At 40.8% G+C, this 25,218-nt stretch overlaps 1 protein-coding gene across 1 annotated transcript in view; it reads left to right on the plus strand.

Moving 5' to 3' along the window:
* The window catches only part of LOC307030719 (uncharacterized protein), a 31,670-nt gene extending 6,468 nt beyond the window's left edge, over positions 1-25,202 (plus strand). The window contains exons 3-5 of the mRNA XM_079667334.1: positions 23,593-23,745; positions 23,826-23,942; positions 24,756-25,202. Of these exons, the coding sequence (XP_079523460.1) occupies positions 23,593-23,745; positions 23,826-23,942; positions 24,756-24,932 (447 nt within the window). The 3' untranslated portion in view covers positions 24,933-25,202. The remainder of the gene's footprint in view (positions 1-23,592; positions 23,746-23,825; positions 23,943-24,755) is intronic.
* The last annotated feature ends 16 nt before the right edge of the window (positions 25,203-25,218 follow it).

Raw genomic sequence — 25,218 nt, forward strand, 5'->3', positions numbered from 1 at the left:
TAAGCCCTCCCACTATTTTCCAAGAGGGCGTTGCCAGATTTTCAATTTCAGGTTTTAACCAGGAGATGGCGCTTCATTCACAAATACAGAAAGACAAGTTTCATGGACTTTCAGTTGTGTTTTGAAGAGCATTTGAACACATCAATATTTTAGATCAACTAAAGTATATCTAATCTTGTAATTCAATAATATATAGTCTTTATATATTAAATAATCATAATTATAATGTAAATGTTTACATTACACTTCTTTATTTGTTATGCTCATACTTTAACCTTTACAATCGTTTGCTTTAATATGCAGTATATTTTTTGTATATTTTTGTGTTTGCTTCCTGCTGCTCCCTTTCGGACACATACTGTACAGTGTTTCCCCTGGGTTTACTGCCTTGGCAGGGTGCTGCTTGAAAAAAAATGTCGGCGCGCCCACATTTTTGTTATCCTCTGGAGCAGAGAGGAGCTGTGGATTATTGTTATTGATATCGTACAGTAACAAAGTATTTGTACATTAAAAAGTAATACAGTACAGTGTTACACTGGAGGCCGCTCCATCTCATCTGATCTCTGATATGAAAGCAATCGTGTTATACATGGGCGCGGGAGGGGGGATGCTGAGGGCGCTGCAGCACCCCCTAGCGGCAGGCAGGGGGTGCGGAGCTCCCCTGTCTGAATTATTATTTGACGGTTATTGCTGCTCCCGCTGTGCATAATCTGTGTAATATGTAGCCAATAAATTCCACATTGTTGGTAAAATGATATTTTGGCCTGCCCCGAATGTTTTTTCTGTAGCCCCGGACAATTCTACCTCAATAATATAATACATTAACCGTGCTTTACGTGAACCTCATCAAGACACTAGAAAGGACGGCAGGACTGTAATTTCCCGTGTTCAGTGAATGCAACAGAGGCAAGACACCAGACCAATCAGAGAGTTGGATGGAAATAAAAGTGTGCTTGTGTCATTCAAGCTCGCGGCTCTGTGTGTGTGCGGAAATAGCGCATTTAGTGTGTGTGAGAGAGGGAGAGAGAGAGAGGGACCGGTGCCAGCAGCAGGGACCGTGTTGTTAGCATCTGGTTAGCTAGCTGCACTAACGGACATACGGAGCTGTTTGTTCCACAACAAGCTGGAGGAGAGCTCTCCTCTCAGACTGAGAGGCTCAGGTGAGCTAAAGGACTCTCTGAGTGTTTAGATAGTTAACTTTAGTCTAAGTTATCTCAATGGGTCTCAAACGGTTTGGTCAAAAATTATTCAAAAGATTATTTCCGCGGCACACCTTCATATGATCATTATAGTTATAAAAAAAATAAGAGAATAAAGGAAAAACAATTATGAAATACTATATGGCAGTAAAACAAGAATACAGTTTGAAAGGGGAGTGATTTGTAAAATATCCATAAAGAAAAAGAACATCTGCTTACAGTTGTGTTTCATCTGGGTGTTGAGAGATGTATCCATAGATCTCTTAATGTTGCTCTCAAAGTGCACCAGATTGATGCTTTTAACTTCAATATTTAAAAAAAATCTTCCCGGGGGAGCATCCCCCCGGACCCCCCTAGAGAAGGTGAGGTCCGCTCCCCACTCGTAAAAAAATAGCACTTTACCCCTGCCTATATGCCGTGAGCTGATTATCGAGCCTTCATTGTAACAGTCGCGGGTTTACTGTGTGTTTGCGTGTGGGGAGTTTTTTTGTGCGTGCTCTATAGTGCCCGTAATAGTGTTCACTGGAGTCCAGCACCTCAGCACCCCCACTCAAAATACCTTCCCGCGCCTCTGTGTTATGATCATATTGAGCTATTGGTGTGAGTCTAACATTAAACGAGCAGTCTGCTTGTCATACATTGCTGACGATACATTTTTAGAGGCAATTTGTTGAGTCACTGCCGCTAAATGCCGGTAGCATTAAGCTAGCAAGTCCTGCATTTGCCTTACATCAACAGGTTTAGACAGAACATCCAAATATCCTGAGCTAATTTACTGAATAAACCAACTCACATCTCAATACTGTAGTTCAAAACCGCGGTAGCTGCTCCATCTGTGAGCTATTTTTAGAATGGGCACGCTACCTTCGTTGTCGCGTTCGCGCGCGTCCACCTGGGCAGGCTGTGTGTGTCCTTCTCCCGTGACGATAACGGCTTGCGGTTAAAAAATAATAATAAACGAATTTGAAACTTGGGGGGGGACATAAACGGGCAGACAGCAGAGCTCGGGGCAATAAAGCAGATTTGTTTGACTTTTTTACACTTTGTTGTTCTCCTCCTTTCCTCGCCTCTTGTCTCTGATTGTGAGCGTGAGTGTGTGCATTCGTGTGTGTGTGTGAGCCCCGCCCTTCAGAAACAGAGCGGAGGGAGAATGTCAATACGCAAATCAGTGGACACTCAAACATGAACACATTGGATAAATAACATGGCGTTTAGTTTATTTAATAAAAGTGCACATGTTCAATGTGAAAAGTGACCGTAGATAGATTACTTCAGTTGAAATTTGGCGCTATATATATATATATTTGTTTTAAATAAAAAACAAAAATAAAAACACCTTGAATTTCAGGCAGGGCGCGGCGCTCCTTTGGCAGGGCGCAGCGCCCCGCCAAGACAATGGTAGGGGAAACACTGCTGTATGATTTATTATTAATATGAAGATATTATTAAGATAATATGTTACTTTATTGGTTGAACATTTTAGTTTAGAATGTGCTGTCCCACGGTAATTCAGAAGGCTCACAGGTCACATTCCGACCATTATTTAAAACAATAGGTGCTTTCACACCGTCTACAGTTTGATTTGTATAGAGGGACCTCTGTGGCCAGTGTTCGAATTACCCATTTGCTTTCGGGGAGCCCTATTTTTCAGAGCACATCCTGCTACTAAATATGTCACACGCACGCTCTGTTGACTGGCGCAGCAGCGCGGATGCGATCAATCTTCTACTAATACAGACGGTGTCACTATGCCGGCGGATGTGGCCGTTGTTGAAGCCTCTTCAGGCTCCGCATCGGCAGGCCTCTCCCTCGCTGTGGAGCTGTCAAGCTCGACCCTAACGCCGCTTACAGCCGGCCAACTAAAAGTTGTTTTCCGTTCACGTTGTCATTTTTAGACTCCTTCGCTTCTTTGCTTGTGAATCCAAAAGCTGTGACGCTTGGCTGTTTTCGTTTTGCCATATTTTTTATTACAAAGCCAGAGTTAAACAAATATCAATATGAACATTTCAAATACCGCGCCGGCATCACCGCCATAACCATAGCAACGTAAGTAAGAATTCAGCGCCGCCACGTACAGATGGCAACACCCAGACATATTCACAAATATAAAACAAATATTCAGAAACTGTAATGAACAATAACTATTATTTATTTCAAGAACTGTTATTTACAGAAACTCAACATTTCTAATCTGTGTGACACAAATATGCACGATTGTTTTGGGCTCCCCCTATTTATCTCAAAGTCAGCCTTCAGGGGAGCTCCCTCCCTCTTCGGGGGAGCCAGGCTCCCCTAGCTCTCCCCCATTTCGAACAGTGTCTGTGGCTGAATGGCCAGCGATTAGGTGCGGCGCATTTATCATAGGTGATCAGAGCTAACTGCCTGCCGTCAGATTTCATTTTAAAAAACAGATCTGATTTTAAGACTATTTCTGCGCTCATAAAGAATGATAAGAATAAGAATAATGCGTATTGAACTGGTTTAATTAATTAGTGAGTTTATTTAACACTAGAACCGCCAATCGGGTCAATTTGTGTGATGTGTGTTGTGTGTGTGCAATGTACCTTTTTTTCAATAAAATATTAAAGTCTCCCAGTCCGTGACTTTTCCTGATCAATTCAATTCAATTCTGAAAATTAACAGAATTGATTTTAAATCCTGATTAAAACACTGATGATTTGTAGCACCCTATGTTGTTAAAATTTGCATTCTAATAGCGGAATTTGACGGGTTTAGGTAGGCCTATACAAAAACCTCTGGCGGTTCTAGTGTTAAGGTAATTAGGTACAGTAGAAGCCCTTTTTTTATCAGTAACGAATTTAGCAGTTGAACATAAAAGTCAACTAACTGAGGGTCACTTGCAATGACAGTGTTGTGTCTAAATGTAAGCTTGTCATTCAGAGTAACCTACCGTTAATTTAGCTGCTGGAGAAGAAAGATCAAGGGGGGAGGGGGGGTGAGAGCTGTGGTTGATGGGCCATTAGTTGTGTAAATACACAGCTGAGAGCTGCCGTTTCATTCAGACTGTTTAAAAAACGGTAACAACGGACTATTTTTCTTAGCGGATGCATGTCAATTTAAATCAATACATACAACTATTTTTTAAATCAATACAACTATTTTTTAAATCAATAAAAACATTTTCTAAATCCATAAAAGCATTTAAATTAATATTGGGAGTCATGTCGTTACTTTCTTGAGAATGTGGCCGTGTAATAAGCGGGATAATTTGCAGTGACTTGTTCCTTATGGGGAAAATAACACCCGTCATGTGTGTGTAGAGGTGTGTGTGGTTAAAACACTTTCATGAAGTGAAGGAATTTCCTTCTATAAAACAGCTGTGGGCAGCAGTGAGTGTCACGGACATGAATTCATAGATCAAGGCAGACTGGTGCACACACTCTCCTGTCCTGCCAGGCGACACGCCCGTTCTAAGCCGTGTCCCTCACTCACATCCCAAGCATCCCCAAAAAGTGTATTATGTTGTTACATCTCAGATATTATGTTTCAGTTGTGCTCTGTCTATGTTCAGTGATGCAAACTTGTCACCTTTCGGCGAAATTCGCCGTTTTGAATCCAAAATAAGTCGTTTGTGTGATTCATGTAGATCTGCTATAAAAATATTTTTGGGGTATGGGGGGGTCTGGGACCCGGAGTAATCTGTGGCCGTGAGCTGTTATGTGCCATCATGACACGCATGGTGTTCTTTTTTTATATATTATAATGAAGTACGAGCTGTGTGCTCGAGTCTTCCTGCCTGTCGGCTCTGCTCATGGTGGATGTATAATAAGGCTCTGCTGCTCCGAGATGATGGTCTAGCTTCAGCAGCTACATTACCTACGGGTGTGTTCGTTAATAGTAACTGTGCGTCCGGAGTCACTGTGGCACAGACTGGACCGCTGGTAAACAGCTGTTAGAACGGGCCGTTCAGGTGTTCAGAGCAGAGCTCCCTGTCGGAGCGGCAGAGCGTGATGTGAACTGAAAAGTTTTTCTGTGGCAATATTATTTAAGGAATCGTTGAGCTAGCTAGCTAGCATACATTGTCACTATCTGCTAACGTTAGCTTTAGCCTTCTATTTCTAATAGTTTTTTTCATAGGCTATAAACAGAGGTGGTATAAGTATACAGGACTGTCTCAGAAAATTAGAATATTGTGATAAAGTTCTTTATTTTCTGTAATGCAATTAAAAAAACAAAAATGTCATACATTCTGGATTCATTACAAATCAACTGAAATATTGCAAGCCTTTTATTATTTTAATATTGCTGATTATGGCATACAGCTTAAGAAAACTCAAAAATCCTATCTCAAAAAATTAGAATAGTTCCTCAGACCAAGTAAAAAAAAAAGATTTATAACAGCAAAACACAATCAAACATTTGAAAATGTCCATTAATGCACTCAGTACTTGGTTGGGAATCCTTTTGCACGGATTACTGCATCAATGCGGCGTGGCATGGAGGCAATCAGCCTGTGGCATTGCTGAGGTGTTATGGATGCCCAGGATGCTTCAATAGCGGCCTTTAGCTCATTAGCATTGTTGGGTCTGGTGTCTTTCAGCTTCTTCTTCACAATACCCCACATATTCTCTATGGGGTTCAGGTCAGGGGAATTTGCAGGCCAATCGAGGACAGTAATGCCATGGTCAGTACACCAGTTACTGGTGGTTTTGGCACTGTGGGCAGGTGCCAGATCATGCTGGAAAATGAATTCCTCATCTCCATAGAGCTTTACAGCAGACGGAAGCATGTAGTGCTCTAAAATCTCTTGGTACACAGCTGCATTTACTCTGGGCTTGATGAAACACAGTGGACCAACACCAGCAGCTGACATGGCTCCCCAAACCATCGCTGACTGTGGGAACTTCACACTGGATTTCAAGCAACTTGGATTTTGCTCCTCTCCAGCCTTTCTCCAGACTCTGGCGCCTTGACTTCCAAATGAAATACAAAACTTGCTTTCGTCTGAAAAGAGGACTTTGGACCACTGTGCAACTGTCCAGTGCTTCTTTTCCTTAGCCCAAGTCAGACGCCTCTTCCGTTGTCTTGAGTTCAGAAGTGGCTTGACCATGGGAATACGGCTATTGTAGCCCATTTCCCGGACACGTCTGTGAACAGTGACTTTTGATACCTGGACTCCAGCTTCAGTCCACTGTCTTTGAAGCTCCCCCAAATTCTGGAAGCTACTCTTCTTCACAATGCTGTTAAGGCTGCGGTCATCTCTCTTGGTTGTGCAGCCTTTCCTGCCACATTTCCCCCTTCCAACAGACTTTTTGTGGATGTGCTTTGAAACTGCACTCTGTGAACAGCTTGCTCTTTGAGAAATTTCTTTTTGTGTCTTACCCTCCTGATGGAGGGTGTCAATGACGGTCCTCTGGACAGCAGTCAGATCAGCAGTCTTCCCCATACTTGTGATTTAGTTTACTGAACCAAGCTGAGTGTTTTTCAAGGCTCAGGAAACCCTTGCAGGTGTTTCGAGTTAATTAGACGATTCAAGTGATTCGTTGAACACCCTACTAGTATACTTTTTCATGATATTCTAATATTTAGAGATAGGATATTTGAGTTTTCTTAAGCTGTATGCCATAATCAGCAATATTAAAATAATAAAAGGCTTGCAATATTTCAGTTGATTTGTAATGAATCCAGAATGTATGACATTTTTGTTTTTTTAATTGCATTACAGAAAATAAAGAACTTTATCACAATATTCTAATTTTCTGAGACAGTCCTGTATATATATTGTACTTGAGTAAAAGTAGAAGTAGTCAGATCTTGTACTTGAGTAAAAGTAGAAGTACTCAGGTCTTGTACTTGAGTAAAAGTAGAAGTACTCAGATCTTGTACTTGAGTAAAAGTAGAAGCACACAGATCTTGTATTAGAATAAAAGTAGAAGTACTCAAATCTTGTACTTGAGTAAAAGTAGAAGCACTCAGGTCTTGTACTTGAGTAAAAGTAGAAGCACACAGATCTTGTACTAGAGTAAAAGTAGAAGTACTCAGGTCTTGTACTTGAGCAAAAGTAGAAGTACTCAGATCTTGTACTTGAGTAAAAGTAATAGTCCCAGAGTGTAGGAATACTCTGTTACAGTAAAAGTCCTGCATTCAAAATGTTCCTCAAGTAAAAGTAGAAAAGTATTCTCATCAAAATATAGTGAAAGTAGCGACAGTAAAAGTAGTCATTGTGCAGATTGGTCCATTTCAGAATAATATATATGATATGTTTTATAATGATTGATCATGAAAGTGTTCTCAAAGCTGGTAAAGGTGCAGCTAGTTTGAATGACTTTGTATACTGCAGGGTAGATTGTGGATTTACTCCAGATGGAACTAAAGTCGGAATTAACACTTGATTATATTTCACATCATTCATCCACATCTGTAAAGTAACTAAAGGTATTACATACATGGAGTGGAGGAAAAGTACAGCATGTACCTCTGAACTATAGTGGGGTAGAAGAACAAAGTAGCAAAACATTGAAATACTTAAATAAAGTACAAGTATCTCAAAATTGTGCCCAAGTATAGTACTTGTTGAGTTTATGAACTTAGTTACTTTACACCATGTGGCTATAAAGATAGAAAGACTAAGCCTTGCACAGAGGCATGAAAATACATTTTCAAATGCTCAACAGTGCTGCCAAAATTATAAACTGACTGCTACACAATTTAAAATAAATGCTTTTATATATTTCTATTAGATGTGACTCTTTGGCGTTTCTGTTATTATTAACACTGCTGCTTTAGTTGTTCTGCTAATATCCTCTGTTATTCCTCATTTTAAAGCCGATATTCTGTGGGGTGGGGGAGCCGGGGGCTCGGATCCTTGTCACCTTTTTCATACCTGATGAGTTTGCATCCCTGTATGTTAAAAAGCCTCAGTCACCTTAATTCATGTAATAAAAACATCTCAGGTCAGTAACACTCAAAGCTAAATGTGCAATACCATGTTCAGCTATGTTACTATTTATAATGTTATTGTTGTTACATCGGAAGATGTACATATTGGAATGATTTCTTAACTTACAGTAGGCTATTTTTTACAATGTGTGTTGGAAGGATTTATTAAATTACAATGAGTATTGTCATTGTTGAAGGCTTTTAGAGAAGGGTGAACTATAAGCCTGAATTACATAACATTTTATACCTAAAAACATAAAAGCCACAATAAATAAATCACAATTATTCTAGTTATTTTTACCTCCCGTATTGCTTTCAATCCACCAGCTTTTATGGTGTTGTTACGTCACTAACTGTAAGCTTGTCACATACAGTCTATGGTCACTCAGAGTAACCTACTGTTAATTTAGCTGCTGGAGAAGAAAGATCAGGGGGGAGGGGGAGAGAGAGCTGTGGTTGATGGGCCATTAGTTGTGTAAATACACAGCTGAGAGCTGCCGTTTCATTCAGACTGTTTAAAAAACGGTAACAACGGACTATTTTTCTTAGCGGATGCATGTCAATTTAAATTAATACATACAACTATTTTTTAAATCAATACATACATTTACTAAATCCATAAAAGCATTTCAATTAATATTGGGAGTCATGTCGTTACTTTGTTGAGAATGTGGCCATGTAATAAGCGGGATAATGTGCAGCGACTTGTTCCTTATGGGGAAAATAACACCTTTCATCCAGATGAGGATCCCTCCGCTACGCTTTGGGATCCTGATCGACCGACGAAGCTCCATTAAAATATACATATTTTTGGTGAATTACTGAGTTTAGGCAAGTTAACAACGTTTTAATGAAGTTGAATACAGTATATTCATATGTGTCAGTGATTTCATGTAAATTCGGCGAACATAAACATAAATGATCGTGGTGAAGATGATGATTAAATTAGGATTAAAAATCGAGAGCCGGGCTGCATTTCCTCCCGTTCGTTTTTTTCGAATAACAACATTATTTGGTTAAATAACAACATGGTGATGTTTTGTAGATGATTACATGTCTCTTATTTAGCACAGTAGTATGATATCCGTGACATATGGATCTTAACAAAGTTCCGCTGTACATCCAGCGTACTGTATCTGACTTTATTTCACATGAGCTCCAGTGTGGAACCCCACTGCACCCCCTGGTGGATCAATGATCCATTGCAGCTGGCTTCATTATAATTACATTTATCTATCACGGGGGCGGTCTCAAGTCAAGCTGGAGGTTTTCCCTTGAGCAAGGGCAGATCACGTACCAATCACGGCTCTCGCGTTTCAAATTGTCTGAAATGAATCGCTACATCTGTATAGCGCATTACATTACATGTTACTTGTTAGACGCTTTTATCCAAAGTGACTTACATACTCAATACTGTGGGGAATCCCCACAGAGGGATGTTGACAGGGTTGTTGCACAAAAGATCCAAGCGCGCACAGAAGAAATCTGAGAGCAGACATTTCACGAGTGCACAGAAACAGCCTGAGTGCGAGGAGAACGTTTTAAGCTGGAACACAGGAAACCTGTAAGCAGAAATATATCTGAGTGCAAGCGTACAGTTTGAGTAGAAGCAGAGCAAATCTAAGCGCAAGTGTAACAGAGTTATAAATTGTGAGGATGGTGTTAAGACCGACCCGAGTAAAGTGGAGGTTATAAATGATATGCAGGAAGCTGACTTGATGGAGCAAGATGGGCAAACACCGTGTGCTAAGAAAATCCGGTCTTTCTTAGGGATGGTTCTCTATTACCACCATTTCATTGAGGGATGTTCTGCCAAAGCTAAGCCGCTGTTCAACCTTGTGTCTGAGCCTGCCACACCACACAAAAGAGGGAGAGGCCACAAACCAAAGTTTAAAAAAGGCAATGTCAGACTCTCTCCAACAGACTGGAATGATGAGTGCAAAGAAGCATTTGGAACATTGAAGTATGAGCTGGTGCACAGTGTCACTTTAGCACATCCAGATTTTAACGCTCCATTCATTCTTGCAGTTGATGCCTCCTTTGATGGCATAGGGGCCGTCCTTTCACAGTTGCCTCCTGATGGAAAGATGGCCAGACCTGTAGCATTTGCTAGCAAGACACTTTCCCACTCTGAGCTGAACTATCCAGCACATAGACTTGAGTTTCTCGCTCTTAAATGGGCAGTTTGTGACAAATGTAGCCATTGGCTAAAAGGGCAACACTTCACAGTCTGGACGGATAATAACCCATTGACATACATCTTGACTAAGCCTAGGTTGGATGCTTGTGAGCAGAGGTGGGTTTCAAAGCTCGGAGCATACAGTTTTGACCTGAACTATATCCCTGGTCCAAAGAATGTGGTCGCTGATGCATTAAGTAGAGAGCCATTTGTCCAGTCGTGCATGAGCCACCGTCTTGTGACTGAACCTTATGCGTTTTTACTGAACCACATGTCTGGGATGGTGGATAGAACAGTGCAGGATGCATTTAGGTGTACTAATAACTGCCAGGTGGTTGTTGATCAGTCCGAGGAAGTCGCTGTCATCACCCAGCCTCCTTCTCAGGGGTCCCTGTCATCACATGAAGTCTCAGCAGTGTTGGATGCACACGACACTGGAGGTGTCGGCCAAGTGAGAGGAACAGGACCAGCTGTTTTTCAGGTCGCTGGTGTCGACCAGACTTCCTTTCTACCGAAGAGTGAACTTGTTAATCTCCAAGAGCAGGATGATGTCATAGGCAGGGCTCTCTATTACATCCAGCGCCGCAGGAGACCCACGAGACGTGAGCGTGCTTCTGAGTCTCGCGGAGTGACGAAACTGCTAAGACACTTGCCCAAACTCTCCTTCAAGGATGGCATTTCGTGCAAGGTAAAGAAAGACAGACAAATGAACACGACAATCCACCAAATTGTGGTCCCAGACTCCCTTAAGGCCCAAGTTCTCAATGGCATACATGACGCAGCTGGTCATCAGGGACAGGCCCGCACACTTTCTCTTGCCAGGCAGAGATTATTTTGGATAGGAATGGAACGTGACATCATCAATCATGTGAGGAATTGTTTCCGATGTGTGGTTGGAAAAACACCTGAGCCTAACGACCGTGCTCCTCTTGAAAGCATTTGCACCTCTGAACCGATGGAACTAGTGTGTATTGATTTCTGGACTGCTGAACAGACTGACAAAAAGTGTGTGGATGTTTTGGTAGTCACAGATCATTTTACTAAAATGTCTCATGCATTCCCGTGTAAAAATCAGTCAGCTAAACAGGTCGCTCGTCGACTTTGGAATGACTTTTTCTGCATATATGGTTTCCCCAAACGCATCCATTCAGATCAAGGAGCCAATTTTGAGAGTCAACTCATTAAAGAGCTCATGGAGGTAGCTGGCGTCCAGAAGTCACACACCACCCCTTACCATCCTATGGGGAATGGAGTTGTCGAGCGGTACAACAGAACACTTGGGGGCATGATAAGGGCCCTGCCTCCACATTCCAAGGCCAAGTGGCCACAAATGCTCCAAATGCTGACATTCTGTTACAATTTCACTGAGCATGAGACAACAGGCTTTGCACCTTTCTTTCTCATGTTTGGGAGGATCCCACGTCTGCCAGTTGATGTTGTGTTCCAGCATGCCCTCTCTAGCAGTGCTGTTGTTGACCATTGTGAGTTTGTTTCCCGCTTGAAACGTGACCTGGCTGAAGCTGCTCACATTGCCCGGCAGAACAGTCGGACTGAACAGGCGCGTCAGGCAAAGAACTACAACCGCAAAGCAAAAGGTTCACCTCTCACTATTGGTGACAGAGTCTTGCTTGCAAATCGTGGTGAGAGAGGGAAAAGAAAGGTTGCAGACAGATGGGTTTCCACAGTTTATGAAGTGATATCTGTGAAGCCAGGAATCAATGTGTACTGCATTAGAGACCCTGTGACGTCAAAGGAAAAAGTTGTTCATAGGAATCTCCTGCTTCCTGTGAGTTTTCTCCCCGTGGGAGGTGATGAAGATCTTGAGTCAAGCTGCTCTTCTGTCGCTGGAAGTGGACAAAGTGACCCAGTGGTTTCTCTTGCTGTACAGAACAGTGAGACGAAGACAGTTAACTGGCTCCTGCAGATGGAGGATGCAAATGATGGGGATGAGACAGCCAGTCAGCCTGATTGTTCTTCAGTAGTGGATGTGAGCACAGCACCTTCAGAAGCAGAAGAGTCTTTGATCTCACATGTTGTGTGTGAGGTTTTGAATTCCTCAGACTCTTTCGTACGTGTTGCACAGTTGCCCTCCACTGTTGAATGTGAGGTGCCCCAAGATGCATATTTACAGTCCTCAGCAGAAAGAGCTCATTGTGTGCCCTCCCCTGACATGGCAACAGATACACAACTAGGTGCACTCACACAGGGCCATGTAGTTAGTGAACAGCCTCTTCCACTTTGCACTAGGGAAGGTAGACCTATAAAACCTCCAGCTCGACTCATTTGTGAAATGAATGAGCAGATTGTTGATGACTCAGTGTCAACAAGTGGTTCTGTGTTTTCTATTATGAGAGACATATTCTTTAGTTAGACTCCTGATAGTGATTATAGATATATATATATATATATGTTTTAGTTTTTTTTTTTTCAATTAGTATTTGCACTGTCTTACAGTGTCCCTCAGTAATTTCAAGATGTAGAAGAGTAATGTTTATTTTATAAGAGGTGTACACGGCATCTTTTGTGTCTATGTTATGAAGGGGTTTGGCCAATCTCTTGCTGACTTGTTCCAAGTGGACAGTTTCAAACTGACTTAAACGAGGTTATGCTCAAATTTCTACACAGCTTGTATTTTGTATTTTGTATCTCCTGTGTGTTTTGTTGTTTTCTGTGTTTTGCCCCAATTTAGCAGAATTTTAGGGGGGTGTATGTAACAGAGTTATAAAGGTTGGTGTAAAATCCGGGTTAAATTGGAGAATCACGCCATCTGGTGTTACAAATGCGTGCCTGCATTACTGTAGGTTTGTTACCGCAATGGATTGTGGGAGATTCTCATACCGCGTGAGGATCTTTTGAGAGTAAGGTTCTATTGTATTATGTCGGTGGACAAAATGTATGTTATTATTTTATTAGGACAATAACGTTCTGTTGTGTTGTTTTGTTTAATGTTAGTCGTTTAATGCTCACAGCAACATGTTTCTTGTGTGATTGGCTATTTGTTTTATATGATTTATTAATGTGATCACCAATAGCTAATCTGAGTTTATAAGCTAACGTGAGCGTGGTGCTATCTCTCCTACAGAACGTGTCCTTTTTATGTGTCCATTCAAACGCAGGTATGTGAGTTTTGTTCACCAGTTTGTTTATGTTTAATGTTTCACATTGTTTACTACCATTATACGATCATTGATGTGTTGTTGGAGATTTAGATACCGCGTGAGAATCTTTTGAGAAACGTGTCCTTTTTATGTGTCCATTCAAACGCAGAAACGCAGTGAAATAAACCAAAGTATTCACCAGCTCTGAGTGGTCTGTTGCCGAGGGGACACTACACCGGGGGTTACACAAGCAGGCACTATTTGAGTGTGAGGAGAGGGTTTGAGGGAAATAAATACATATTCTGAACGTGAAATCAATAAAGTATGCTCTCAAATTTGCATGCTCTTGAATAAAGATAGGGAATAACCCCCATATGTATTCCTATGTGCATCACACTGCAGCAGTCACGTCCGTGCGGCTGATAAATGGACTGTACTTATATAGCGCTTTATCCAGTCTTTAAGACCCCTCAAAGCACTTTACATACTACATGTCATTCACCCATTCATACCCATTCATACAGAGCAGTGTACCTTCCTCTAGGACCTAACATTCACACACATTTACACACCGTTGGCCATGCCATCGGGAGCAACTCAGGGTTAAGTATCTTGCCCAAGGATACATCGACATGTTGACTGCATGGGCTGGGATCGAACCCACAACCTTCTGGTTGAAAGACGACCACACTCCCTCACAGCCACAGTCGCCCTGATACTTTCTCTCGCTTTCCTTCTCATACTGCCGGTCACTTTCCCTCTAATTTACCTGTGGTTATTGTTTCTCTGTTTTTCTCCCGGCCGTTTTAAAAATATTTCAGGCTCGTAAAAGTTGAAACACCGCTCTATGCCGCTGCAGAATGTAGTGGACTCGCGGGAGCGAGTAGAGGACGCGCGAGAGCGCGCAGCTGGCGGTCCGCTCCGGGGCTCAGTCAGCATTTCATCCAACTTTGCATTAACGAAACTATTTCACAACAGACCCTAACAAACTCACAAACACACAAAACAAATGATTAAAATGAGTGACTTACTTTTCCGCCGTCAAAACACTGCTTCTTGAAAGACTCTTCTTTGCAGATGAAAAAATCCTTCGATTTGTCCCGATGCAGAGGATGTTTTGTTTGGAGATGCCGGTCCAATTTATTCATTTTCAAGCTTTCGTTACTGAGCACCTCTCCACATAAAACACACTGAGGCCGCTCCTCTCCATTTCTAACAGCTTTTGTGAAGCCAACGTTTAAAAACTCCTCTTTGTATCATCTTTTTGCCATCATGTACTATCGGGATTAATCAACAGACAATAAACAGACAGCGCGAAAACTTTCGCGGGGGACGCGTCAGAGCTGATACAAATACTATCTTTTATTTTTAGTTTATATTTAGAAAATTAAATCATTCAATATACAATGCTATATTGCATAATTTCATTTTCAAAATAAAATAAAAAATGTTTTAATTTTTTATTTGCAACGCAGCCATCAGCTCTGACGCCTGTGTGTGTGTAGCAATGCATTTAACTGCGACCCAATCAAAACGGGTCCGCGACCCATTTTGGGTCGCGACCCTGAGTTTGGGAAAGGCTGCCCTAAAACTCTGTTTACTGTAAGAACAGTAAAAGTACTTAGTTATAATTAAGTACACAAATTACATCCTCCTGGCTTCCTCCTGCTCTGACCCTCCTGGTCTCTTCAGTGAACTCTCTTTTTCTTTTCCTCTTTCTGTTCGTCCTGATCACTTCTCAGATATGTCTTTTTGTTGTTGCTGTTGAATCACTCCAGCTACTCTGGCCTGCAAGAGTCTACTTGTGAAAAGCACTGGTACAAATGCTTGTATAACTTTACACGTTAGGGCCATGTAGCTAATAAGTAGCCTATAATAAATATGAAATCAGAAAGTATTTATCGAACGCACACAGGCAGCTGTGTTTAGATCCAGTTTGACGGTAAAGGATGTATTCTGGTTTAATTTATTTGGCCTCATTTCTGTGATGTGTAATTTACGTGGATGTAATAATACCGCATAGTTTAGCAAATAAAGTGATCGATCTCCCAGCTACCTCCTGTCTGCGTAGTATTTTGTAACGTAACGTCCCAAACAGCGACCGTCTATTAAACGCTATCCATTCCAATGTCAGCGTTTTATTAATATTTTGTTTCAAGCTCTCGTCCTTAGTAAAAACAAAACTAGTGGAAGGGGAAATGCTCCCAGGGGAAGCTGATCCACCTTCAGGTTCTGGGACAGCTCGCTCCCTCTCTTCAGCGGTGTGAGCCGCGGTCTGTGTGAGCCGCGGTTGTAAGGGAAACTTCTGTAGCAATGGAGAGTCAGGACTCAGAGAGACACGAGGAGAGTTGGAGCTTTGATGTCAAACACTGATGGTTTATTACAAGTCTCGGCCGGAGGATTCACATCACAAGTCACAGTAGCCAGAGGTTCTGACTGCACGGGTAGAGTTGCCATATAGATTCTGCCACGCCTCTCTCCTGCTAGACGTTTTAAATGGTTTACAGAGAGTAATCAACATATTGGGGGAGATAACGTAAACATCTGGGAACACTGGAGATAGCCTAAACATCTGGGGGTCAAATGTCTGACCCTTAATGGCCTCGAAGCCATCGTAACCATGAACCATTTGTGACCGAGAGTTGACCGGTCATAAACTGGGAATATCAATATCTGGAGCTGCACATTCCTTAAGACAGATAACAGACGTCAGGGTTGGTCATAAACGTCAAAGGGCAAAAAGGTTAGATATCTTAGGAGTAAAGGAGAATTATTCCCTCACAGATTCTCTCTTTTTATCATTTATGATAACCTTAAAACATTAGTCTAATAATAATTTGGTCAATACTTAAATCAATAGGCGTCTTCAGATTTGAGTGTGGTCTCACTGTACATCAATTACATCACAAAGTAGAATAAGATTGAAACATTCAATCACAATGATTGATACAGCCAATCATAATAGAAAAACCATCTCTCATTAGTGTTTGGATCATCTATTGTCAAAAGCACAATAATGAACACACATAAAACACAGATGCATAATAGCAAAAACATCTACTTTAAAATAATATGTTTTAGCATTTACTCATTAGTTAATCTCACTTATCAAACTATAAAATCAAAACCAGCTTGCAGTTTAAAGATTTACTTTAAGGCAATCACTAGTCAAAAACATTTAAAATGTAGGATCCTAAGAGTCCAGCTAAGGTACACAATTCACAGTTGTGATTTGATCAATCTTTAATCTGCAAAATTGCAGTGTCTTCAATTTAGGATTACATTCACGTTTACTTAATTGCATATTAAATCAAAAGACTATGGCATTATAACATAATTGCATTACTTCAACTATCAAACATTATGTCATTTCAAAATCTGAAGGGAAAAATCAAACAATTCTCAAAATGTTTAACAATCTGAAAAGGAAAAGTTAGGCAAATATTCAAAGACTTTTGTAAAAACCTGGAAAGGAAGGATTACATATTCCTAAAACTTGAATTAATACATTTGTAAATGCTACCACTGATCTGCACCAAATTAGGTCTATCAATTATTCTTATTAGGTCTGTCTGTGCATGGGTAATACATTAAAGAGTAGTGTTGTTAAGCCTGATTGCTGGACAATTAAGGATATTAACATTATCTGTTATAATATTAGAAATATCTTGTTATTCAATACCTTATAATCTGAAAATATCAATTAATTTATTTTGTTTAGTGTGAAAGTGTAATCTGATCTGACAAAATATATTTATCACCACTATTTAACACATGTCTGGTCATTGGAAATATAAAAAACAATCATTAATTGTACATCTGTAAACATCTGGTCATTCAATTCAAAGTTCATCTTTGTACGAGTGCTGGAAGAACATGTCCGTCAGTCTCCTCCCTTTATGACACAGAGTGTCTGATACTGTAGATTAGCACTGAGGTGCTGATTGGCTCAAACTCTTCTTCATCAGAGCTTCATATTTCAACCCCCCCAATTCCTCTGCTTTTGTGTGGCTCATTCAGTGAGCACTGTTGTTGATCCCCCCCCAGTGAAATGGAGGCTCATCTTCCTGCATTCCTTCTGCTATCTGCTTGAGAGCAGTGCAACTGCGTATTCCAAGTGGCGCATCCAGGTGTCCCCCTCGTAATGGGAGAGGTTAGGAAAACATCAAACTCCTCCAAGAAACATGAAACCTTGTATTATAGAAGCCTCTGAAACCCTCGCTCGTCCTGCAGGGTTGTCTGCTTGAGCCCACCGAGCAGAAAGATGAAGAAGCATCCCATCTCCTCAGAAAGTTGAAGAGTAGAATCCTCTCATCTCGAACGACCTCGTGCCTCCTTGCCCGTGGCTGGGGGTGCCCTCTGCAGCCGGAGAGTGTGACCCTCTCTCTCTGACCCTTGGCCTTGAGAGCTGTCCTAGTTATTGGGTTAACACTTGATAGGGATGTTTTTCTGAGTGAAGACTCAAAGTAATGGATAGCACATTATCATTTAATTACAAAAATAGGATAGGCCCCTCAGAATTATTTGGGAGCCTTCCTGACACATGCACATGCATAAATGTAAGGTTTGTGTTAGTCATTTAACATGCAAGAATCTCATCAGTCCAAAGCAGAGAAATGTTATTTTAAGTTAAAGGTGAGCTCGTACCTGTGGATATAACCCCTTCTCAATGATTCTAAATGTTATATTCCATAAAACATAGGTTTGAGAAATAAACTACCCAATATAAAATCAATTACTCAATATAATTGACTCTTTCCTCCCTTTTCTTACATATGTCACATATGAAATAATAATTTAGGGTTCTATTTAAGCATGGTATAGTGTATAAGCTATTAATCGAGAAGACTCACCTGTGTGCAGCTTACAAAAAACAATTGTTAGAAACATATATGATTCAAATGATGCAGGAAATTGAGACATTTGTCAAGCATATCTGAGTTGGGAGGAAAAGCTTCATCCCCCTTAACATCTGTGTTATCACTGAAGGCATAGCATGAATGGTAGTGGGTGACTGAGGGTGTCATTACTGAGAAACGTCAAACAAAATCAAAACCTTACATTTGAAAACAGGTTTGCATTCCTCCACTTAAGGTGACGTTATCATTGGAAACAGTAAACGCTAATTGTTTTGATGTAGAATCTATCAATTGAATCGTTAGAGCAGAACAGAATGGTCGTATTGTAGCCTGAGTTTCGGGAAGCCTTTAGTTTTACCAGGTGGAAACATCGTCCATATAATGTGAATACATGTAGAACTAGACAATAAGAGGCCCCTGACATGAGGCACATTTTAAAAAATAGTAGGGGCTTTTAACAGCTTGCCAACTTACAGGCATCCTCTGCATAGCAGTATGAATAGCCTTAAAAAACAACCCACTCTGTGCTAACGAGAGTCATGTATCTGAACCAAATGCCCTAAGTGAAGCCGTTAGTCTCATCTGACTGACCCAAGGGTTGGTGCTGGTGTGACAAGGGAGGCTTCCAAGTGTTCAAAGCATAGGTCAAGCTTTCAGGTCATGGCTCGGTGGGGGGGAGCAGTCCCACGTGAGACAGTATCAACGGCTGTAATGTTCAGTTTGAGGAGTGTCATTCTCTCTGGGAGCAGGAAATGGTGTCCATTCTCGGATCAGACCATTAATGTCATGTAGAGCAGCCATAGCATCTCTGTGACTGCACTCAGCCGGACTGTAGCAGGGCAGAACTGGGTGACTCTTATGGCGCATTTCCACTACACGGCCTCGCTCAGTATGGCTAGGCCTCGTTAGGACTGGCTCACTTTATGGTGCATTTCCATTACAGTTTAGGAACTGGGGTAGTATCTATAGTAACGCAGTGTAAGCGGAGCCGTGACGTCATCTTCAATGAGAACCCCAGAAAAACCACACAGCTGTTAGCTGTTAACACTCAGAGCTCACAGCTCCTCATATCTGTTCAGAAACTCTACACAAGTTAAACAAGTACAAACCACAGACTGTCTGTGTCATGGCGAATACAGTCGCTGGTTTATTTATGTCTGTATAGGCCATTGTTGTTAGTGTGGACGGTCGGAGCATATACTGCGTTAGCTTAGCCAATCTCCATTTAGAAAACACGCATTTTAAAAGGTGCTTCGCCTGCCGTCTGTCTGCAGACTTGTCAAAGCATTAATTCATGGTTTTTACTAACCGGTATCAGTATGTTGTTAATTCGGCATCCTTTTGAAACGCGTATTACAATTAAATCACAGTCAAATATGTTCATCTTGTTGTAGTTGTAGCCCCGTTGCCGTGCGTGCGTGCGTGCGTGCGTGTAAACAGCTTGTCTGCCCAAGGTTTAAAACATGTGGGACAGCAGTGAGAATGTTATGAGAAAAAATGTGTTGCTTAGACTAAACTTGAAGGAAGCTAGACTGGATCATTTTAAATAACTCAAAACACTTGTACATTAATTAAATACATTTGACATTTAGCTTGAACGCGGTTCAATACTTTCTTTATGGTATTTAAATTGGGCTCAAGTAGAACCCCTACATGGATTTGGCTTGCAACACAAAGTGATACTGATCTCTGTCTGTCATGATTTCAAAGTCTCATGATTTATTGTGTGGGCCTGTGAAGGAGAGGCCCCTGGAAAACAACATCTATTTTTTAACTATAATTACTTATTTTAAAGAGATTGCAACATTATACCTTTTAAAAATTGTTCAATACATTTATTATGCACACAATAAAAACCTCAGCAAATATATTGATCCTGGCTTAACCAGCGACCTTTACTCTTTTGTTCATAAGCTTGGTTTCAGAAAACTTGTCAGTAGTTTAATAACTATTAGAATTTTAGTAATGTCTATGGAGACTAATTGGTCGATACGAGAAATAATTTGAAGCAGTTTAATAAAGAGTGTTAAACTATATTTAAAACTGTAATTGAACTTCAACCTATATTAATTATCTGAATCCAGTGGCCAGTTGGAATAGATAATCAACAAAGTCTAAATTTTTCAGCAACAGCGCAAAATGTTTCTACAATAATTCGTATTATGTCTGAGTCTAGTTCTGTCTTATCAGCTTTGTTTCGGAAGGTGTTCAATACATTACGTTTTTTATTTTTCATTATTACCATACAATACATAGATTAAAAATAAATGAAACAAATAATACAACATTGACCTAAAAGAACAGACAGATTTTGCAACCCTGATCTCCTCAGGCAGGTCTTTACGACTAGCAGTGATGCCTCTGAGGGTCTCAGGGTGTAAGACGGGGCATAGGGTTTATACAAGGTCACAAAGATATCTCAACATACCAGCAATACAATTTAAGAATGTATTCTTAAAGCAATATACTGTAATCTTATTTTCTTCTTACACCTACAGCGCACACACTGAACAGTGTGCTTCTTGTTTAGATTTTCCTCTGCACACTCAGATGCAGGACATAAAAAAACTCTTTCGCAATTTATTTTCATTTTGCAGCACATTTATACTACCAGAATTTTTACTTTACATCTTTATATTATTTATTTTTCTCAAGTCATTTACTTTTGGTGAGTTAACTTAAGTTTAGTTTATTTTACCCTGGCTATGGACTGATTTATTATTAGTCGTTACAAAACATACACAAGACGGCGGGAAGACAAACCAATATAGATCCCCCATACAAACAATTAGACAAACAATCATGAACCTCCAGCAAGGTAGGGAACTGTGGCGCATCGGGTGATGCACGCACCTCGCGCTGCCCCGGTCTTACCAGCACGTAGAAGACGGTCACAAACAACGAGAGTGCATGTAGACCATCTCATTTTTAATAGGGACGGCGGTGGTGTGAGTTAAAGCTATAGACAAAAAAGCTGTGACTTTCTTCCTCTCAGCTGCACTTCTCCAGCCACACAAACAAGGGGAGGTATTTACAAACACACCCGCGGCTGCTGCTGGAGCCGTGTTCACAGAGGCGATGGGGGTAATATCTCTGGCTGCTTATTTTTAACTGTGTTGGCCGCTGAAACCCCCAGAATTCTGCGATTCGTTCAATACAAATCTTTACATTGCTTTCATACAGAAGTTCCACTTTACTGATGCCCTTCTTTAAGGTTTCTCTAAACATGAGCTGTGCATGCTTGTATGGCACGTTCGTCCCGAGCAGCATACACAGAGGAAATCAGCCAGGACTGAGTCCCCAGACACTGATCCCCTGGGTTTTTTATCCCCAAATGTTCATTAACCAAAAACGAAACACAGCCGCTCAGTTTCACATGTAATTTTAGGATACCGTCAATCACAGATTCTGGTAAGGCAATGTCTAAATGTGGATTGGAAATTACACTTACCAGTTCTGAAGATTTGTTGGTATCCTGCCAACAACGCCAATTTGTAAGGGAAACTTCTGTAGCAATGGAGAGTCAGGATTCAGAGAGACACGAGGAGAGTTGGAGCTTTGATGTCAAACACTGATGGTTTATTACGAGTATCGGCCGGAGAAATTCACATCACAAGTCACAGCAGCCAGAGGTTCTGACTGCCCCGGAGAGTTGCCACATCAAATCTGAATAGCCTCTCTCTCGATAGACCCTTTTAACTAGCTTACAGAGAGTTAATCAACATATTGGGGGAGATAAAGTAAACATCTGGGAACACTGGAGATAGCCCCAACATCTGGAGGCACTGAATCACTTGTCCGACCCAGGCTCGAAACCAGCGTTCCTGCAATCATAAACCATTTGTGACCGAGAATTGCCCGGTCATAAGACTTGGAATATAAACATATAGCTGAAGCCTCCCATTCCTTAAGACAGATAACATACGTCAGGGATGGTCCTAAACGTCAAAGGGCAAAAAGGTTAGATACCTAGGAGTAAGGGAGAATTATTCTCTAACAGCGTGGCATGTAGGGTTGGGAACCGAAACTCGGTTCCAGATGAGAACCGATAAGATAAGTTGCGCTGACAGAGTTCCACAGTTGCCCCGCAGCGAGGCTCCCCCCGCCCTCCCGTAGACAGTTCACGAGCTCAGTCACTTCATAACACCAAAGATGGATAGCGGTAAACGCTCTAAAGTGAGGCTCCACTACACTAAAAAAGAAAAAGACAAGGCACAGTGTAATGCCTGTTAATAGCTTGCCACAGGCATAGCTCAGTTAAAATAAAGCACAGCTATTGTGCAATACATTTGTATTGCATGTATATTTTTAATTTGTAAAAATGTCAGTTAAAGCTTAAAAGAATAAATATATTTTTGTTGTCTAAACGTTTGACCTCTTTCTTTTACAATTTTGGAATCGAAACGGGGAATCGATAAGCAGAACCGGAATCGATAAGCAGAACCGGAATCGATACATTTCAAACGATTCCCATCCCTAGTGGCATGGTAACAGCATGGTAACAGCATGGTAACATGACGCTCGTGCCTCGCCCCCCTCCTTTGCAGGGGTGCGTGGTCAGCTGCAGCTCATTTGCCACAGAATCAGCCCTTGTGAAGACAGGGTTGGAATAGAATGAAATGAGGCATGGCTAAAATGCATGATCTGTTTGGTATTTTGAAAAAAAGACTTCACAGACATGTTTTATATAGGTATGGCCCTACAATATATTATTCAAATATAGCATGATAGGTCCACTTTAAAGATATTTGTATGACGTGTTATAATTATGGTGGTCAGACGTAGATGGTCAGATCTAGACGTAGAGAGTGGAAAGAAAAAACACTCAGGGAAGTAAATCCCAATTATTTTAAAGGAAAGAAAAGTGCTTAGGCTGCATCTCGCCGCCTAGCTGGGTCTGGCCACAGTCCCTCATCAACAGTTCTTTCGCGGAGCCTTTATCGAGTTATACATCCTGATTGCTGAGTCAACAATTCAGCAGTTTGGTGTTTATGGTCATTAGGCATGTGTATTTGTTAATTGGTTCATGTGTGTAGCATTTTAATGGCAATGTTTTGAAAATGGCAAGCAAATGAATATGTCAGATTTCGGTGTCTTATTTAGAGAACCGTGTGCAGTGTTTTGCAAAAAGTGCCTTTTTCAATTGCATAGTGGGTGCAGAGCTGAAAATGTGTTTAGAGTTTTGGAGATTTGATCTGAGGTTTTGCTCTTTGAGTGTGAGTTTAAATAATTGTGCAAACTGAAAAACTGTAATTCAAGATAGAGTTCCTGGTTAATATGGTAATCCACCATCATCATCTAAGTATAACTGCTTTCTCCTGTAAGAAACAGCAAACTGTCCTCTCTGTGTCTTCTAGACTAAAGCAGAGAAAGCTGATGATTTGAAAGCCAGGCTGATCTTGGAAAAACTGAAAGAAGATGAAGCCAAGGACAAGGCCATGAAGGAGTGTTTGGCTTGTGTCGAAAAAGAAAACGATTGTGATTTCACTCAAAGCATGAAAGCAGTTCAGGTACAGTAAAGGCTGTGGGAAAGATCTGACAAACAACAAAAAAACAAGGAACTCAATTTTCCCTTGATTTATTCACATAGGAGGAAATCCTGAACCTTGGTAACCGCAGACAGGCTTTGCTGGACAAACTGAAGAGATTTCAAACTGAGCTGGAGGCCAAGAGGGCAGAATCCACAAAACTGAAACACAAATTTAAGGTGGGAATGAAGAAAGTCTACAGACCTGACTACACCCACCTGACACTGCATCAATTTCAGCGTATTTATTAGTAACAATACAATACATCTTAATACTATAACTAGGGATGTCCCGATCACCTTTTTTTGCTCCCGATCCGATTCTCATCATTTGATTTTGACAATTTGCCGATACCGATTTTTCCCGATCCGACCTTTATGCAATGCATTAAGAGAAAAAAAAGAAAAAAAGCATTCTAGTTGTCCCTTAAGGTTATTTTTTTAATTTAAATTGGATATTCTATCCAACATGGATATAGCTTCTTTTTTTCACAGCAGCATTGGATCAGTTCGGTTGTGCAGCATTGGATCAAAACAAAATAAAGCTTATCAGTACTCGTTAGCTTACTGCTACAATTAGACACTGCGCCCTGCCCACTCTGTTGCCAGATTTGAGAGAAATAAGCAACCAGGTCTATGAAAACAAGCCCCAAAGAAGCAACACATACATGATGTTGTGTAATTTGAAACCAAAACTAAGGCCTCAGGATGACTTTAAGACTTGAACATGGTCATTTTAGTTTTGTAACATAGAATAACAATTTTTTTAAAAAGTATTTATAAATTAAAAAATTAAAAAAATCCCGAGCCCCGATTTCTTTCTCCCGATTCCGATCTTTTGAAAATCACGTGATCGGCTCCGATCCCCGATCACGTGATCGGATCGGGACATCTCTAACTATAACAATAGGTTGACATGAGTCAAACAATGATAATACATTCAAATGGTTTTAGTTCTGCAACTCTGTTTATCGTGTTTCTCCTCCTGTCCAGATTTACGCCCAGATTCCAGACACAGAGGTGAACTACCGGACTCAGTATGAAGAACAGATGGGGGACGCCAGTCAGCCAATCAGTGGACGGTACCTCATTAGCCAGAGAGCCTCTGTGCATCTGCAGGGAGGACAGGCCCTCATCACCTTTGAGGAAGAGAACGGTGCATGTGGCTGAGCTCTTTCACTTTTTATTTAGTAAATCAAATCAACATTGAAGAGTTCATCTGTAGACAACACTGTACTCCACCACATGAAAATTACAGCTGCATTCATGAATCCACTAAATGATAAATGCTTTTTCTCTGCCTCTCAAATATAGTTAGGTTTAGTGAATATCATTTTCTCTGTTTAAAACCATATTAAAGTGTTAACTTTTGACATTTAATGACCTCATTAAACAAAAAGAAATTGGGATGGACATTTTAGACAAAAATAATCTTCAAATTAATTGTTTATAACAA

The sequence above is a fragment of the Notothenia rossii genome (genome assembly GCF_949606895.1).
Source record: "Notothenia rossii genome assembly, chromosome: 2".
Lineage (NCBI taxonomy): Eukaryota > Metazoa > Chordata > Actinopteri > Perciformes > Nototheniidae > Notothenia > Notothenia rossii.